Source organism: Crocodylus siamensis, chromosome 8, assembly GCF_052110815.1.
Source record: "Crocodylus siamensis isolate JL-2025a chromosome 8, ASM5211081v1, whole genome shotgun sequence".
NCBI lineage: Eukaryota > Metazoa > Chordata > Crocodylia > Crocodylidae > Crocodylus > Crocodylus siamensis.
In genome coordinates this window covers 55,593,144-55,610,125 of record NC_143402.1, presented here as the reverse complement: position 1 = coordinate 55,610,125, position 16,982 = coordinate 55,593,144, and the positions used below count along the sequence as shown (strand labels likewise).

The 16,982-nt window shown below is 59.3% G+C and overlaps 1 protein-coding gene across 1 annotated transcript; it reads left to right on the top strand.

Annotated features, from left to right (window-relative positions):
- The first annotated feature begins 16 nt into the window (after positions 1 to 16).
- On the top strand, positions 17 to 13,834 carry XAB2 (XPA binding protein 2). The gene is made up of 19 exons (XM_090059059.1): positions 17 to 169; positions 740 to 888; positions 4,850 to 4,973; positions 5,507 to 5,704; positions 6,267 to 6,401; positions 6,722 to 6,886; positions 7,755 to 7,899; positions 8,131 to 8,282; positions 8,782 to 8,901; positions 9,252 to 9,383; positions 9,880 to 10,011; positions 10,148 to 10,261; positions 10,730 to 10,892; positions 11,379 to 11,569; positions 11,930 to 12,052; positions 12,408 to 12,579; positions 12,789 to 12,915; positions 13,249 to 13,361; positions 13,485 to 13,834. Exons 1-19 carry the CDS (start codon positions 119 to 121, stop codon positions 13,544 to 13,546), a joined length of 2,568 nt encoding a protein of 855 aa, XP_089915185.1. The 5' UTR covers positions 17 to 118; the 3' UTR covers positions 13,547 to 13,834.
- Positions 13,835 to 16,982: the final 3,148 nt, after the last annotated feature.

The window sequence follows — 16,982 nt, the reverse complement described above, 5'->3', positions numbered from 1 at the left end:
TTGCCGCAAGCAGCCAACAGGCGGGTGAGGGGCGGTGACACGCAAGGAGGGTGACACCGACGTCATCTCGGTGCGCTGCGGCCTGCTTGGGGCGAGGCAGGAGCCTGACGGGGTGGCGATGCCGGACATGGAGGCGGCGGGAGCGGCGGGGCGGCCCGAACTCGTCTTTGTGAGTGCGGGGCGCGGCCTAGGGGGCGGGGCGTTACTTTGGGGGGGGGCGCTCCTCTTCCCGGGACTCCCGGGGCCCCCTGAGCCGGGCTCCGCCCCCCCAGCTGCCCTTTGACCTCAGGCTCCCGTGACACGCCCCCTCGGGCTGCCCTTTGACCCCAGCCTTTCCCCAGTGACCTCCTGTGGCCCCAGTGTTGCCCTTTGACCCCACCATCACCCCTACTGCTCCCTAGCGCTGTCTGTGTCACTCCATAACCCCTCCCCCATGTGTCCCCTCCTAACTCCCTGGACTTGCCTCCCCAATGCGCTGCCTGACATGCTTCTGCCTCTAACCCCGCAGTATTTTCTTCCTGGATCTCTGGCGCTGCCCCCCAGCCCCTGCCCCACTGCTGCACTGTCTGATCTACACCCATGCACCCCTCTCAGCCCCTACCCCCCAGTGCTGTCTGCCCTCCTCCCATGTGTCCCCCCAACTCATCCAGCCCTGTCTGCTCTGCACCCTGCCCCACTCTCACTGCGTGGAGGTTGGGGGTGGGGGCACCGTGCTGACTCACACATGCGCTGGTGGCAGGAGGAGGAGGACCTGCAGTATGAGGAGGAGATCCTGCGGAACCCCTTTTCCGTCAAGTGCTGGATGCGCTACATTGAGTTCAAGCAGAGTGCGCCGCGCCACGCACTCAACCTGCTCTACGAGCGAGCCCTCAAAGAGCTGCCTGGCAGGTGGGTGTTGGAGAAGGAGGGGCTGGGAAAGCTTGGGGCAGGGGGCCTTGGGCAGGTGGGTGCTGGGGGGACAGGAGGTACTCGGGGTAGGAGATCCTGGGTAGGTAGGTGCTGCAGGGGCATGGGGAGCTCAGAGTGGGTTCCTAGGCATGTGTGTATTCAAGGTGTGTATGTGGGTATGCCACCCTCAGTCCAGGGGAAGCTCAGAACAGCAGGGTCCCCAGGCGAGGGGCAGGGAGCACACAGGGGTCCTGGGGAGATGGGTGCAAAGGGAGGCAGGAAGAACTTGGCAGGGGGGCTTTGGGTATGTAGGTGCCAGAAGGGGGCTGGCAGGGCATGGAGACCTCAGAGTTGGGGGTCCTCAAGCAGGTGGCTTTTTGGGGGGGTAGTTAGGGCCAACCCCAGTCCAGGGGGAGCTCAGAACAGCAGGGTCCCCAGGTGTGGGGGTGGGGAGGGACAGGGAAAGCTTGGGGCAGGAGGGCCCTGGGTAGGTAGGTGCTTGGAGAGCTGCAGGGACATGGGGAATTCAGATCTAAGCCCGCTGGGGAATGGGGGGACAACTGCCACTGCTGGCCCACTGAGCAACCCTTGCAAAGCCAGCAGGGCAAGGCACTTAAGGGGGCCTACCCCTTGCCCCAGCCCTGGTACAATCAGTGGGCAAGGCAAGAGCCCCCAGGGGGACACTTGCCTGCCTGTACACAAAAGCCAGGAGCTTGGGGAATAAGCAGGAGGAACTCATCCTCCTGCTAACACACATGATTACTATGTCGTAGGGATAACGGAGACCTGGTGGGACTCCACCCATAACTGGACCATGGGTATAGATGGCTATACCCTGTACAGGAGAGAGAGAGAGCTACACCCTGCCCCTTTTATCTACTCCATGTTAAGAAAAGCTACACACCTCTGCAAGCTGATGTTGGCAACCAGGGTGGACAACTGGAGACCCTCTGGGTTTAAATCCATGGGGAACACAGCACAGGGGACACAACAGTGGGAGTCTACTACAGACCTCCCACCCAAAGTCAAGAGCTTGACCAGGAGTTCACCCGGGAATTGGCTGAGGCCGCATGCTCCAGGACCATGGTTGTCATGGGTGACTTCAATTACCTGGACATCTTGTAGGAGGATCACTCAGCAAAATCTGCGTGGTCACCAAGCTTCCTATTGTGCGTGGATGACCTCTACCTGACTCAAGAAGTTTATGGGCCAACGAGAGGTAAAGCGCTGCTTGACCTGGTACTGGCTACTGGGGATGATTTAATCGGCAACCTAGTGATCGATGGGAAGCTGGGTGACAGCGACCACGAGCTGATCACCTTCACCATCTGCTGTAAAACTGGCAAGTCAGTCAGCAATATTGAAGTCCTTGACGTCAGGAAAGCCGACTTTGACAAGCTCAGGAGGCTTGTCAGTGAGGCCCTAAGGGACCACGACCCCAGGGGGAGGGGAGTCCAGGAAGAGTGGACTCCCCTCCCTCTGTGAGCAAAAGTGGTTGCTCCTCAAGGGAGCGATCCTCAATGCACAAGTTAATTCGATTCTATCTCAGAGGAAAGGCAGCAAGAGGGCACAGCAGTCCCCCTGGCTCTCCAGGGATCTAGCAGACCTGAGGCTAAAAAGAAAGGCCTACAAAGGATGGAGGATGGCATTCACCTCCAAAGAGGAGTATTCTGCACTGGTCTAGTCCTGCAGGGAGCAAACCAGGAAACTAAACTCCAACTAGCTTTGAGCATCAGGACAATAAAAAGTCCTTTTTCACATATGTGGGGAGCTGGAGGAAAAGCAAGGGCAACATTGGACCCCTGCTGAACCAGATGGGACAACTGACACCCAGGAAAAAAACAACTTATTGCATGGGTACTTTGTGTCGGGCTTTCATCAGACCCATGAGACGCCCATGCCTACTATGGGACAGGGAGGTCCGGGTGAGGGAGATCCCCTGCCCTCCATCAATGCTGACCTTGTGAAGGAACACCTTGAGAGGCTGGATACCTTCAAGTCAGCCACCCCTGACAATCTACACCCCAGGGTACTCAAGGAGCTGGTGAGCATCACAGCCCAGCCTCTGGCATGTATCTTTGAAAACTCCTGGCACTCTGGTGAAGTGCCCGAAGACTGGAAGAAGACCAATGTGGTGCCTATCTTCAAGAAAGGGAGGAAAGTGGGTCCAGCAAACTATAGGCCCATCAGCCTGACTTCTATCCCGGGAAGATCTTAGAAAAGTTTATTAAAGAGGCCATCTTTAATGGACTGGCTGACGCCAACATCCTGAGGGATAGCCAGCACGGGTGTGTTGTGGGTAGGTCTTGCTTGATCAGTCTCATTTCCTTCTACGACCAGGTGACCTATCACCTGGACAAGAGAGAAGAGATTGATGTCATGACTTCAAAAAAAGCCTTCAATCTGGTATCCCATGATCGTCTTTTGGTGACACTGGCCAATTGTGGCCTTGGGTCCACCATGATCCTCTGGTTGGGGAATTGGCTCTGTAGTTGGACCCAGAGGGTGGTGGTTGATAGAAGTCAGTTGTCTTGGTGCCATGTGACCAGTGGGGTCCCCCAATGCTCTGTCCTTGGGCCTATACTGTTCAACATCTTCCTGAATGATGTGGACACTGGAGTCAGAAGCAGACTGGCAGAGTTCACTGATGACACCATACTCTGGAGCAAAGCATCCACACCAGAAGACAGAAGGGCGATCCAGGCTGACCTGGACAGGCTCAGCAAATGGGCGGACGAGAACCTGATGGTGTTTAACACTGAAAAATGCAAGGTTCTCCACCTTGGGAAGAAAAACCTGCAGATGCTTATAGGCTTGGTAGTGCTACGCTGGCTAGCACTATGGAAGAAAGAAACTTGGGGGTCATTATCGACCACAAGATGAACATGAGCCTTCAGTGCAATGCTGTGGCTAGTAAAGTGATCAAAATGCTGGCTTGCATCCATAGATGCTTCTCAGGCAAATCCCAGGACATCATTTTCCCCTTGTACTCGCCCTTGGTGAGTCTGCAGCTGGAGTACTGCATCCAGTTTTGGGCTCCACAATTCAAAAAGGATGTGGAGAAGCTTGAGAGAGTGCAGAGGTCAGGAAAACAGACTTTATGAGGGCAGGCTGAGAACCATGGGGCTCTTTAGCCTGGAAAAGCACAGGCTCAGGGGTGACCACCAGTATCTGGGGGAACGTTTGTTCACCAGAGTGCTCCAAGGGATGATGACGTCGAATGGATATAAACTGCTGCAAGACTGTTTCAGGCTGGACATAAGGAAGAATTTCTTTACTGTCTGAGCCCCGAAGGTCTGGAACAGCCTGCCATCGGTGGTGGTTCAAACACCTACATTGAACACCTTCAAGAGTAAATTGGATGTTTATCTTGCTGGGATCCTATGACCCCAGCTAACTTCCTGCCCTTTGGGCGGGGGGCTGAACTTGATGATCTTCCGAGGTCCTTCCAGCCCTAATGTCTATGAAATCTGGGGGTGTGAGGGGGTGGCATTTAGGACCACCCCTAGTCCAGGGGGAGGTCAGAGCAGCAGGGTATCTAGGTGGTAGGTGCCTGGGAGGTGCAGGAAAAGCTTTGGGGCAGGGGAAGCTTGGGTAGGTAGGTGACAGGGGGCACGGAGAGCTCAGAGCTGGGGTTCCCTAGGCAGGCGGGTATCTGGGAAGGGGCAATTAGGGCCATCCCTGTCCAGGGGGAGCTCAGAGCAGCAGGGCCCCCTGGTGGACAGGTGTCTGAGGGACAGAGGGTCCCCAGGCAGTGCAGTACCCTCCAGACCCAGGTGATGATTCCAGGGAGCAGCTGCCACCAGCCACATTTCCACATGAGGCCTGGTCATTCCTGCAGTGGGGGGTCAGCACCAGTGGAGGGTGGGAACTGTTGTGTGGGAGGCTCACGGGACCAGGGCTCAGGTGCCAAGGACACCCCCCCCCCGTGGTGCTGATAGTCCCAGCCCCCCCTTTGCAGCTACAAGCTGTGGTACAACTACCTGAAGCAGCGGCGGAAGCAGGTGAAGAACCGGTGTGTGACTGACCCTGCGTATGAGGAGGTGAACAACTGTCATGAACGTGCCCTTGTTTTCATGCATAAGGTAGGGGGAAGTGCACGCCGGGGGTGAGGGCTGAGGAGCCCTGGAGCAGGCGAGGGGGCTGCATGGGGCTAGGGAGAGTGCAGCAGGTTGAGGAGGCTGCACAGGGACTGGGGGTGATGGGGAGAGCAGGCCAGCTGCGAGCTCTGTACAGGGGCTAGGGAGATGCTGGGCAGGTTGCTGGGTCCCTCTGGGGCTGGAGAGGGTGGTTGCAGGGCAAGCCAGGGGAGGAACGGGGCAGGTTAGGGGCCCCAGCCCTGCTTCTGGCCTCATTCTGCCCCACTTGGGGCAGGGGATGGCTTTCCCCTTGAGGGTTATGCACCCTCCCATGCATCTGGCTCCAGGGAACCATTGAGACCTGATCAAACTTGTTGCATAGGTTTCCATAGCACAGGCATCTTTATAGTGGTGGGGAGGGGGCAGTCTACTTTGTGGCTGTCACAGCAAGCCTTGTGGGACTGTCAGAGCTGGGGAGCACAGGGACATGCCCCATGCCCTTCACATCAGTGCTGTGAGGTGTGGGGCACTGCCCACAGATGCCGCGCATCTGGCTGGACTACTGCCAGTTTCTGACGGAACAGTGCCGTGTGACCCGCACACGCCGCACCTTCGACCGGGCGCTACGGGCGCTGCCCATCACCCAGCACCACCGCATCTGGCCGCTCTACCTGGCCTTTGTGCGACGGCATCCACTACCTGAGACTGCCGTGCGTGTCTACCGCCGCTACCTCAAGGTGAGGCCTGGCCCCCTATTGCCCCCCTTGTTGGGGGATGTTGTCAGGTGTGGGATGGAGGGTCCTTGTCAGCTGTGGGTTGGGTTTGGGGGATGGAGAGGGGCTGCTCTGTTGGGCCTGGGAAGTAATGGGGGGATCCTATTGGCCATGGGGGGTGGGAGCTGGGGCGTGTGGAGGTTCCCCATCAGCTCTGGGGTAGGTTTGGAGGCCCATGGGGGTGTTGGGGGTTGGGTGCTGTCAGCCATGAGGGTAGGAGCCAGGGGCCTGGTGGGTCCGTGTCGGCTCTGGGCTGGGTCAGGGGGGTCCAAGGTGGGGAGAGGGCCTCCCCTGTTGGGCCTGTGGGGTGTTGGAGTGACCCTGTTGGCTGTGGGTTGGGAACCTGCGGGGTGGGGATGGGACTGGAGGGTCCTTATCAACTCTGAGAGAGGCTTGGAGGCCTCTGGGGGGTGTTGGGAGGATGTGGCTGTGGAGGTGGGATATGTGGGGGTGATCCAGGGGGGTGGATTTGTGGGGCCTGGGGATGCATGACCATGTTGGAGTGAGCCATGTGCCCCCCCCACAGCTGAGCCCAGAGGGGGCAGAGGAGTACATCGAGTACCTGCGCTCCATTGACCGCCTTGACGAGGCTGCCCTGCGCCTGGCCGCCGTTGTCAATGATGACAAGTTCGTCTCTAAGGAGGGCAAGTCCAACTACCAGGTGGGGGCCAAGGAGCTGGGATCTTTGGGTGGGGTGGGGTCTTGGAGTATGGGTGGGGTGGGGTGGGGCCTGGTGCACAGGGATCTCAGGTCTGGGGCTGGGGATCCTGGTGTCTGGCTAGGGCCAAGGGGGATCCCTAGGGTGGGGCTGGGGGCGATTCAGGGCTGGGGTCTCATGGGACCATGGGGTGGGACAGGTGCCTTGGATTTGGATGGGGCTGCCTTATCCCCTCCCACTCCTGAGCAGTGCAGGGGGTAGTGACAGCTCATTCCCCCTGACTGCCTCCCTACTCTGTTTTCACCCTGCCCCTCCCCACCCAGCTGTGGCATGAGCTGTGCGACCTGATCTCACAGAACCCTGACAAGGTAAAGTCACTAAACGTGGGGGCCATCATTCGTGGGGGCCTCACACGCTTCACCGACCAGCTGGGCAAGCTCTGGTGTTCCCTGGCTGACTACTACATCCGCAGCGGCCACTTCGAGAAGGTACTGCTGGGAGCAGCTGTGTGCTTCACCACAGAGGCGGTCACAGTTCAGGAACAAGGAATGGAGTGGGTGGAGGCTCTGGGGGTGGGCCAAGGCACCTTCCAACATAGTGTTATCCCCCATTCCACCCCAGAAGTGGTTGCATTTCAGTGCCACAGGGACAGGGTGTTGCAGAAAGGGGTGAGAGACACGTTCAGTCCCAGAGGTGGTTGCATCTTGGGTACAAGGAGTGTCACAGAAAGGGGTGGGCCAAGGTACCTTACAATGTAGCTTTATCCTGTGTTCCACTCTAGAAGCAGTTGCTTCTGCAGGGACCGGAAGTGTTGCAGAAAGGAGAGGGGCCTAGGAGTGGGGATGGGGCTAAGGCATCCTGTGCTGCAGTGTTATGGCAAGTTCTACCCCAGAGACGGTTGCATGTTAGGGACAGGGAGTGTTACAGAAAGGGGAGGGGCTTGGAAGAGTTGGGGCAGGGCTCAGATATTTTGTACTGCAGCATTATAGGATATTCGATCCCAGAAGTGGTCACATCTTAGGGACAGATAGGGATGGAGCCTGGGGTGGGGGGGCTGAGGCTTCTCCCAGATTCCACCCCGGAAACAGCTGCATTTCAGTGCTACAAGGACAGTCCTTGACACAGAAAGAGGAGGGGTGGGGGCCAAAGTACTTCCTACTTCTGTGTCCATAGCAGTGCTACAGGGATAGTCCCTGGCATGGAAAAAGGAATAGTCTGGGAAGTGGGGCAGGGCTAGGGCAGCTCACCCCTGACACATTGCATTCCAGAAAGTGGGGGGGGGGACGGGACAGGGACGGGCAAGTGCTGTGGTGGCCTGGGGATCCCCGTGAGCTAATGGGTGCTGTGTGGGTGCAGGCCCGGGATGTGTACGAGGAGGCGGTGCAGACGGTGATGACGGTACGGGACTTCAGTCAGGTCTTTGACAGCTACGCACAGTTTGAGGAAAGCATGATTGCTGCCAAGATGGAGACGGCCTCTGAGCTGGGCAAGGAGGAGGATGGTGCGTGGGGGAGGGGCCCTGGGGTAGGTTTTGGTTGCGGCGGCCTCAGGACTCCAGGGTTCTCAGTGCTGTGCCTCAGTTTCCCTAGTGCTGGAGGACTCTGCTGTTCATCTTGCTCTTCTTTGCCATGGGGGTGAGGGGCTCCTTCCCAGCTTGGCATCTGCAGCCCCTGGGGTGTGAGGCTGGTGGAGGAAGGGGCTGGGCTGACCCCCTCCCCTCCTTCCCCCCCAGATGAGGTGGAGCTGGAGCTGCGCCTGGCACGCTTTGAGCGGCTCATGCTGCGCCGGCCCCTCCTGCTCAACAGTGTCCTGTTGCGCCAGAACCCGCACAACGTGCACGAGTGGCACAAGCGTGTGCAGCTGCATGCTGGCAACCCCCAGCAGGTGCGTGTGCCAGTGGGGGTGGGGTACAGAATGCCGCTGTAGGTGTATGAGGGTGGGCATCAGGGCAGGCAGGGGTCATAGGATGCTCCAGCAGGAGGATGGGGGCACTGTGAGGTGGGGGCTCATAGAATGCCCTAGCTGGGGTGGGGGCTGCAGGGCTATAGCAGGGATAGGTACTGGGATGGGACAGGGCACCTGGCAAGTCTGGGGGGGTCCTGGTGGTCTCTGGTCTGGCTCTGGGGCAGGAGGGTGTGCCCAGGACTGAAGGGGGGTTGCTTTGCCCTGTGGGCAGGTGATGCCCCAGGCTGAGGGCTTTGCTGAGGACCCGGATGCCTGGGTCCTGTCCTGTACCAGCTGCCTTCCCTGTGCCTGGCAGCTGGCCCAGGCCTACCAGGGATCCTGGGGTTAGGGGCTTGCCAGAGTCCCCCCTTCACCCTGCCACCAGTGGGAGTCCTGTTCTTCACTTCCTTCATTAATCCCTCCCCATCCTACCACCCAGATCATCAACACGTACACGGAGGCCGTGCGCACCGTGGACCCTGCTAAGGCCACAGGGAAGCCACACACGCTGTGGGTCGCCTTTGCCAAGTTCTACGAGGACAATGGGCAGCTTGAAGATGTGAGTTGGGAGGGGAGAGTCCATGTGCCCCCTGTGATGCCAGCTTGGGGTGGGCACAGGTTTAGGGGGGCAGCAGGCAGGTCCTGGAGGGCTCAACCCCAGATGCTGAGGCAGGAGGTATCTGCTCCCTCTTTGCCCCAGCTGCAGAGCTAGAGCCCAGGAGTGGGGGTTGGGGTCTGAGCCCCTGGAGGGAGGTTCATGTATCCAGCTTTTCACCCTCTCTGTGATGCCAGCTGGTTGGTGGGTGGGGGCAGCAAGCAGGGCTTGAGGGTGGGGGCTGGGGGCCAAGTCCTGGCTGCCAGGACAGGAGGATGCCTGCCCCCCTTACTCCCCACCTTGCCCCGCCCCAGGCCCGGACAATCTTCGCCAAGGGCACGCAGGTGAACTTCAAGCAGGTTGATGATCTAGCCAGTGTGTGGTGCGAGGCTGGCGAGATGGAACTGCGTCACCACAACTATGATCAGGCCCTGCGCCTGCTCCGGGTCTGTGACCACTGGCTGCCGGGGTAGGGGGTGGGCATCAGGGCTGCTCATGAGGTGGGGAGTGCCAACACCTGCTGGGGATCATGAGGGAGCAGAGAGGGGAAGAATTTGGGCCCAGGATCCCTGGGTTCTCTCTCAGCTCTCTGGAAAGCGGTGGATTGGAGCCAAGGTTGGGAAAGGGGGTGGGGATGCCTGGGTTCTCTGCAGCTCTGGGAGAAAAAGGGGATTCTGGGGAATTGGAACATGGGTGGGGCCTGGGAGTCTGGATTCTTGGATTGTATCTCAGCCCTAGGAGAGCAGTGGGATTGCACAGTTACAGCACAGGGCAGAGGTGGGAACTCAGATACCTGGGTTTTGTCCAGCTCTGGGAGGGAAGCGGGGGCTGAGGGGGTGGGAGTTTGGGAGCCTGGACACCTGGATTCCATCTGTGTCCTGGTGGGAGTGGGGGACAGAATGACCCCTCCGGGGCAGGGCCTCACTCCCTCTGCTTCCACAGCGAGCCACTGCCATGCCAGCCCGCAAAGCTGAGTACTTCGACTCTTCGGAGCCCGTCCAGAACCGCGTCTACAAGTCCCTCAAAGTGTGGTCCATGCTGGCCGACCTAGAGGAGAGCCTGGGCACCTTCAAGGTATACCAGGAGGCTGGAGAGACAGGCTGGGGGTTGGGGTTGCACCCTACAGTGGTGGCCATAGGCTTAGGCCAGGGGGAGACTCCAGCCTTATGAGTGCTGGCCCCCAGCACTGACCCCAGCCCCTCCCCACCAGTCTACCAAGGCAGTGTATGACCGGATCCTGGACCTGCGCATCGCTACCCCCCAAATTGTCATCAACTACGCCCTCTTCCTGGAGGAGCACAAATACTTTGAGGAGAGCTTCAAGGTTGGTGGGGAGAGTTGATGCTGGGGAGGGGGCAGGAGGAGCTGGCTTCCAGAGGTTAAAGTGTTAATGGGGGCAGGGCTGGGGGGGTTCTCTAGGTGCAGGCATTGCCCAGTTTGTGCTGTGCTTGGGGGGCCTGGAAGAAGCAGGGGGTGAGGGACATTCCAAGTCAGGCAGCGAGGGTTTTGTTGGGTGAGGGCAGTGGTTTCCAGGCTTTGGGGGTGGTCTCAGCTTGGGTCTGTCAGGTCAGGCAGTAAAAGGCTAGGGGTTGGGATTCCCAGACTGGCATGGAGGGATTCCAGAGAATTTAGGAGGGTCCCAGGCTGTGAGTGGGGGTGGAAGTGGGATCGCAGTTATGGGGTGTTGAGGATGGGACAGCTGGGGAGTCGGGGGGGGGGGGTGTCCTGGATAGGCAGTGGGAGGAGTCCTGGGCAGTCCCTGGCACTCACCACCTCCCACTCTCCTGGCCAGGCCTACGAGCGTGGCATTGCGCTGTTTCGTTGGCCCAATGTGGCTGACATCTGGCACACCTACCTGACCAAGTTCATTGCACGCTACGGTGGCACCAAGCTGGAGCGTGCCCGTGATCTCTTTGAGCAGGCACTGGACGGCTGCCCCCAGAAGTATGCTAAGAGTACGTAATGGGCATGGGTGATGGGGGGCACAGGGCCTGGCAACCCTGGCCTGACCTGGAGCAGTGCCCAGGCAGGGGGTGGCAGGTGGGTGTGGGCTGCATAGCGGGGCCGGTTCTCCTTGCCAGCCCTGAGCCACACTGAATCTTGATCCCCACAGCCATTGGGAAGGGATGCGTGCACCAGGGCCAGCTCACTGGGTCCCTCCCAGCCTTGTTTGCTGCCATTTACCTTAGGGAGCTGTTGGGGAGCAGTGCCAGGGGTGGCTGATCTAGTGCCCCCTTCTCAGCTATCTACTTAGGGGGTTGGGGGCTTGGGGATCTGTGCCAGGGCTGGCTGATCTGGTGTGCTTTCCATCACTACAGCCATCAATACTGGGGGTGGGGTGGTCTTTGCCTGGGCTGGCTGACCCAGTGTCCCCTGCAGCCATCTCCCTGGAGGGTGAGGGTCTGTGCTGAGCCTGGCTAACCTGTGCCCCTCCTCCCCAGCTATCTATCTGTTATATGCTGGGCTGGAGGAGCAGCATGGGCTGGCGCGCCATGCCATGGCAGTATACGAGCGTGCCACACAGGCTGTGCCCCCTGCAGAGCAATACGACATGTTCAACATTTACATCAAGCGGGCGGCGGAGATCTACGGTGTTACCCACACCCGCCCTATCTATGAGAAGGCCATTGAGGTGCGTGGGGGGATTGGAGCATAGCTTAGGGAAGGCTGGGGGCATGGTAGGGGCCTACTGTGTCTGCCTGGTACCAACTTGTGCTTTCTCTGTCTGCCCCTGAGCCTGGCAAGGGTGAAGGGCGGGGCTTTGGGCTGTCCCAGTGTTTGCCCCCCAGCATAGAGGAGCCCTGGAAACCCCAGTACCCACTAGGGGATGCCAGACTGGCAGGGGCTACACCCCCCCCCGCCAACCTTAGGGCAGCTCAGCTGAATCCTTCCCCCAGCTGTGTGGGGCAGGTGGAGGTCAAACATGAGGCTGCTGTAAGGCTGGGTCCCAGGGTCTTGGGATCCTGGCTTATGCCCCCCCTTGTCTCCCCAGGTACTGTCAGATGAGCCAGCGCGGGACATGTGCCTGCGCTTTGCTGACATGGAGTGCCGTCTGGGCGAGATTGATCGAGCCCGTGCCATCTACTCCTACTGCTCTCAGATCTGTGACCCCCGTGTAAGCTCCTGGGCCTGTGGGTGTGGTGTGTAAGGGGGCAGAAGATCTGGCGGGAGGTCTGGATCTACCCTTGGCCTATCCCTAGCTCCTCTAGGCCAGCATCCTGCTTCACTAGTTCTGGGTGCTGGGCTCTGCCTGCATCTTGGGGGCACAGTTTTTGGAGGCCCCACCCAGAAGGGGTGTGTCTCTGGAGGCCCTGTCCACAGGGCATGTGTCTGGAGCCACTGTCCCAGGCAGGCTTGGCTTTGGGTTCCTCCAGCCCTAGTGCTACAGGGGGTGGGTGAGGGCAGTGTCGTGGTGGCTGGGGCACAGGCATTCACTCTCACCCCCCTCCTTGTTGGCCCCCCTCCTCCAGACAACAGGTCCATTCTGGCAGACATGGAAGGCCTTTGAGTTGCGCCATGGCAACGAGGACACGATCCGGGAGATGCTGCGCATCCGCCGCAGCGTCCAGGCCACCTACAACACGCAGGTTAACTTCATGGCCTCACAGATGCTCAAGGTCTACAGCAGCGCCACTGGCACTGGTGAGCTGGTGGGGAGGGGGCTGAGAGATTGGGAGGATTGGAACCACCCAGGGTGTGAGCTGAGGTTGGGGGTGCCAAGAAGTGGGGGGCCCTGGCAGGTGGCTGAGATGCAGCTCTGGGGGCTGGGAGCTGGTGGCACTGGGGCTGGGAGGCTGCATCCCAGCAGTGGGGTGCAGGGCTGCTGGGCTCTGAACCTCTCCCTCTGGCAGTGTCAGACCTGGCGCCAGGGCAGAGTGGGCTGGATGACATGAAGCTGCTGGAGCAGCGAGCTGAGCAGCTGGCAGCTGAAGCTGAGCGTGACCAGCCCCGCACCAAAGACCAGATCCTCTTTGTCAGGTCTGCGTGGGGGGACAGTGCCCGGCCCCTGGGGGCTGAGCTGAGGTGGGGGGGGGCCTTGCCAGCTGGCCGGGGGCATGGGGTGGAAGTGAAGGGGACAGCGGAATTTGGGTGGTGGCACAGAGGGAGCCTCATTGACTCTGGGAGGTCTGTGCTGGCTGGGGGGTGTTCAGGGCTGGGCAGGGGGAGTGGGCGGGGGTGAGGCCTGTGGTGGGGCAGGGCAGAGGTTGAGGGGAGTGGTGGATGTTAGGGGTCTTTTTCATGTGCCTGGTGGGGGCAGACAAGAGATTTCAGGGCTGTTGGCCTGGCAGGCACTGATGGGCAGTGTTGCAGGGGGAAGGCATCGCGTGCGGAGTTGGCCCAGCTGTCCCGCCAGGCCAACCCTGATGAGATCAACATTGATGACGACCTGGGTGATGATGGGGCTGATGACGATGAGCCTGACGGTATGGGGCAAGGGGTGGCAGAGCAGTGGGGGTCAGAACTGGGTTAGGGGGCAGGGCCAGGGCCAGGCAGGAGGTGCTGTGCTGATGCCCTCCCCCCCCGCCTCCCCTTCCCTTCCCTCCCAGAGGTGCCGCTGGAGCAACAGAGTGTCCCATCTGCTGTCTTCGGGGGCCTGAAGGATGACTGAGCCACGTTGGAGCCTGCCAGGGGTTCTGCTTGTCCTCTTTGTCTGGTGCTGGGATGCAGCCTAGGGGCAGGTCATCTTTCCCTCCCGCTCTCCCAGCACAGCCCTGCTGCTTCACGGCCCTGCTGCAGTTGAGGGGCAGTCACGCATAGGCATCCTGGCACTGTGGGGACTCATGGGGCTGCAGTTTCCGTGCAGGGGAGTGGGTAGAGGCGAACCTGGGGAGGACTGGGAGCCTGGCACAGCCCCCCCATTTCTGTATGATGTGTCTTATAAATGCTGTCTTTCCTACTCCTGCCTCTCTAATTGCTGCCCTGAATGGAGGGCACTGCAGCCCCCAGGCCTGGCGCAACCTAGCATTGGTGGGGGGGTGGGGCAGCTTGGGGAGCCGGCAGGTCACATGCTGGGGGCTGATTGCATGTGGGGGGGAGGGGGCTGCACTCATAGGCTCTGGCACCCATGAGTTGGGTTGGTGCCTCCCATAGGAACCGAGTTGGGTGGCCTGGGCTCAAGAAGGGGCCCTGGTGCAGGCTAAGCCCCAATTACCCCTAGCCCATCTCCTTCCCCCCTCACCTGGATCATGTGTGCGCAGAGAGGTAACAGCTGCCCTGGGCAGAGCTGGGGAGGGGGGAAAGGTACCATACTTGACCACATACAGTGCGCCCCATTGCTGCCAGCTTGACTTATGCTTCTGCCCAGTAAGTGGGGGAGATGTCTCTTACTGTATTTCTTCATGTGTAATAGCATTGCAGGGCTGGAATGGACCTCAGGGAGTTGCATTGTGTCCAACCCCTTGCTCGAGGCAGGATCGTCCCAGCCAAAGGGTCTGTCCAGCCTGCTTTTGAATGTTTCCAGAGATGGGGACTCCACCACATCTCTGGGCAGCCTGTTCCAATACTTGAGTGTTCTTGGAGTCGGGAAGTTGTTCCTTATCTCCAGCCTCAGTTTTCCCTGCTGCAGCTTGAGGCCGTTGCTCCTAGTCCTGTCCCCTGTGACCAATCTCCATCTTCTCTGTCATCTTTCAGCTATTTGAAGACCATGATCAGATCCCCCCCCTCAGCTTCCTCTTCTCCAGGCTCAATACACCTAGTTCTTCCAGCCTGTCTTCCCAGGCCCCTGGTCACTGTTGTTGCCCTGTACTGGACTCTTTCCAACCTCCCCCATCCTCCTTGAAGAGTGGGGCCCAGAGCTGGACACAGGACACCAGGAGGTGCCTCCCTGGGACTCAGTAGCACATGCTGCAATGGCTAGACTGGTTTCCAAAGGAAAAAAAAGCTTAGAGCATCACAAGTGCTATGGTGGGGCTGACTGATGTCTGTCCAGCCCTGTCTCCAATAGTGGTGGGGGTGGGTAGGAGCAAGAATGTGTTGTATGTCAGAAAATATGGTTTCCCCCCCTCACTCAGCACTGCTAGTGCAGAGCAGGGCAGTCCGCTGAGCTGGACATGTTGCTTGGCCATCTTCAGGGCAAATCAGACTCTGGCACTAATGCAGAGAGGCAAGAGGTGCCCTGGCCTGGACACAAGTGGCAATGTCCAGCACCTGTCCTTGGGGAATGTGGCAGGGAGCACAGCTGGGGGCCCCCAAACCTCCCAGGCCCCAGCTATAGCAGGAGGGTGTTTAGCTTCTGTTCTTCAGTGGGGGAGAGGATGCCTTTGCTTGGGCCTGGATGCTACCCAGCCCAACACCAGCTGTGTCCATCAGCCAACCTGTTCTGAACAGCAGCAGCAACTTGCCCCTGACCCAGGGCACTACATATGTCAAGTCTTCCCACCCCTGCATGGTGGTGCCTGCCTGAGCTGCCCCACCTCCACAGCTGGCGGGAGACACCCTGTGGCCTCCAGCACCATATTGCCTTTTGGTGTGTTGCTCGACATCTACTCTTTGCTCTTTCCAGTATTTGCACTCTTCCTGGCCTTGGCGCCTTCCAGTGGGCCTTATTCGCAGCCAGGCCAGACCTGCCCAGTCAAGCTCCTACAGCTTCAGCAGCCTCCAGCCCTGTGGGTGTCACCCAGGTCTTGCTACATTCAGCTCCACAGTGGTGTCCCAGCCTGCCCACCCAGCTGGACTAGAGGGTTAAGTGCTTCCTTATCCCTCACTTTCAGCAGTCGCCCTCAGGGTGGTGCCCTGAGCCACCTGCCCCTCCAAGCTCAGAGCATTAGCGGGGTGGGTGGAAAATTGGCAACAGGATTTCCCAGAGGCCCTGGGCCTGGCACCGGATACTCATTTCAGGGTTGTGGGGGAGGGGTGGTTCTGGGCAGCAACCCTGTGGAAGAGAAGCTCGCAGCATTTCCCCCTCCTCCAACATGGCTGTCCTACTCACCCACATCCAAATTGACTCTGAATTTAAGATGGACCCCCCCCACCCCACTGAACATGTGTATGTGGAGAATGAGACGTTTGTTACCATTTTCCATGTCTAGACTAATGATGGCAAGGATGGCTCAAATTAGTCATGCTGTGCCCCCCAGCTACTGTTGCAGGGAAAGGAGGGGAGTGACTGGGGATTGGGCTCCCTGCACCATGCCCGTCTGCCACTTGTCCCCAGCCTGTACACTTTCCCCTGCCCCTCTACTTGCTCCTCCCCCTCTACTTGCTCCTCCCAATAACTACCCCCACCTCCTGCTCCACAATCAGGTGCCCCCGCTCCAGTTCCAGAGCTGCCCCCATGCCTCACGTAGTGGCTTCCTGCTACCTCTTCTGCCTGCAGGCGCTGTCTTTTCCCATGAGCCTGTCCTCTAAGCGAAGGCTTGTTCCCCCCCCCCTTGTTGAATGGGGGTGGTGGGGGGGGTGTCATCTTGGACTTGAGTGAATGGGGTAACGGCAGGTTCTATTGAGCACCAAAACTGCCCTCCAGTTAGGCTGGCACCGACCCCTGCCTGGCTGCAGCCTCCTGGGACCACTGCTCCTTTTGCTGCCCTCAATCTGTGGCTCTGTCCTCTCCCCCTCTGCTTGCCCAGCCTCAGAGCCCCAGCCCCAGGCAGGAGGCTGCTACATGTGTTAGGGTTTCTAAACCTCCCTTGGAGGCACTGGGTATTGGCTGCAGCCCAGGCTGGGGATGGTGACTGGGGTGCTCCAATGCGCCTGCTAGGACTCAAACAGAGGGGGTCCTGGCTAGAGGGTCTTGTGCCTCTGTTCAGGGTCAAACCAACACTATATTGAGGTGAGGGAGGGATTTTACCCCATTGTCAGATTGGTATGGCTGGGAGGTGGGGAGGGCAGCATTTTGTCTTTCCTCTGCCCGGGATCTCTCAAGTGTAACTTAACATCCTGATGTTGTATAAGGTTGTTGGCTACTTGGTTCCCCCACTTTACCTACAGCAGAAAAGGGGAAGGGGGCAAAAAGCAATGCTTGTTCTCTACCAGCAGCTTGTACAGAGGGGACAGGTTATAATCCCTCTCCCATGTGCAGCACCTTGCACTTGCCAGGGTTGAAGTTC

Bases quoted from the DNA above. Each gene is read 5' to 3' on its own strand.
- XAB2 (XM_090059059.1), top strand. From the start codon at position 119: ATGCCGGACATGGAGGCGGCGGGAGCGGCGGGGCGGCCCGAACTCGTC. The intron at 10,012-10,147 runs GTATACCAGGAG...CCTCCCCACCAG, and splicing joins AGAGCCTGGGCACCTTCAAG to TCTACCAAGGCAGTGTATGA. The intron at 13,362-13,484 runs GTATGGGGCAAG...CTTCCCTCCCAG, and splicing joins TGATGACGATGAGCCTGACG to AGGTGCCGCTGGAGCAACAG.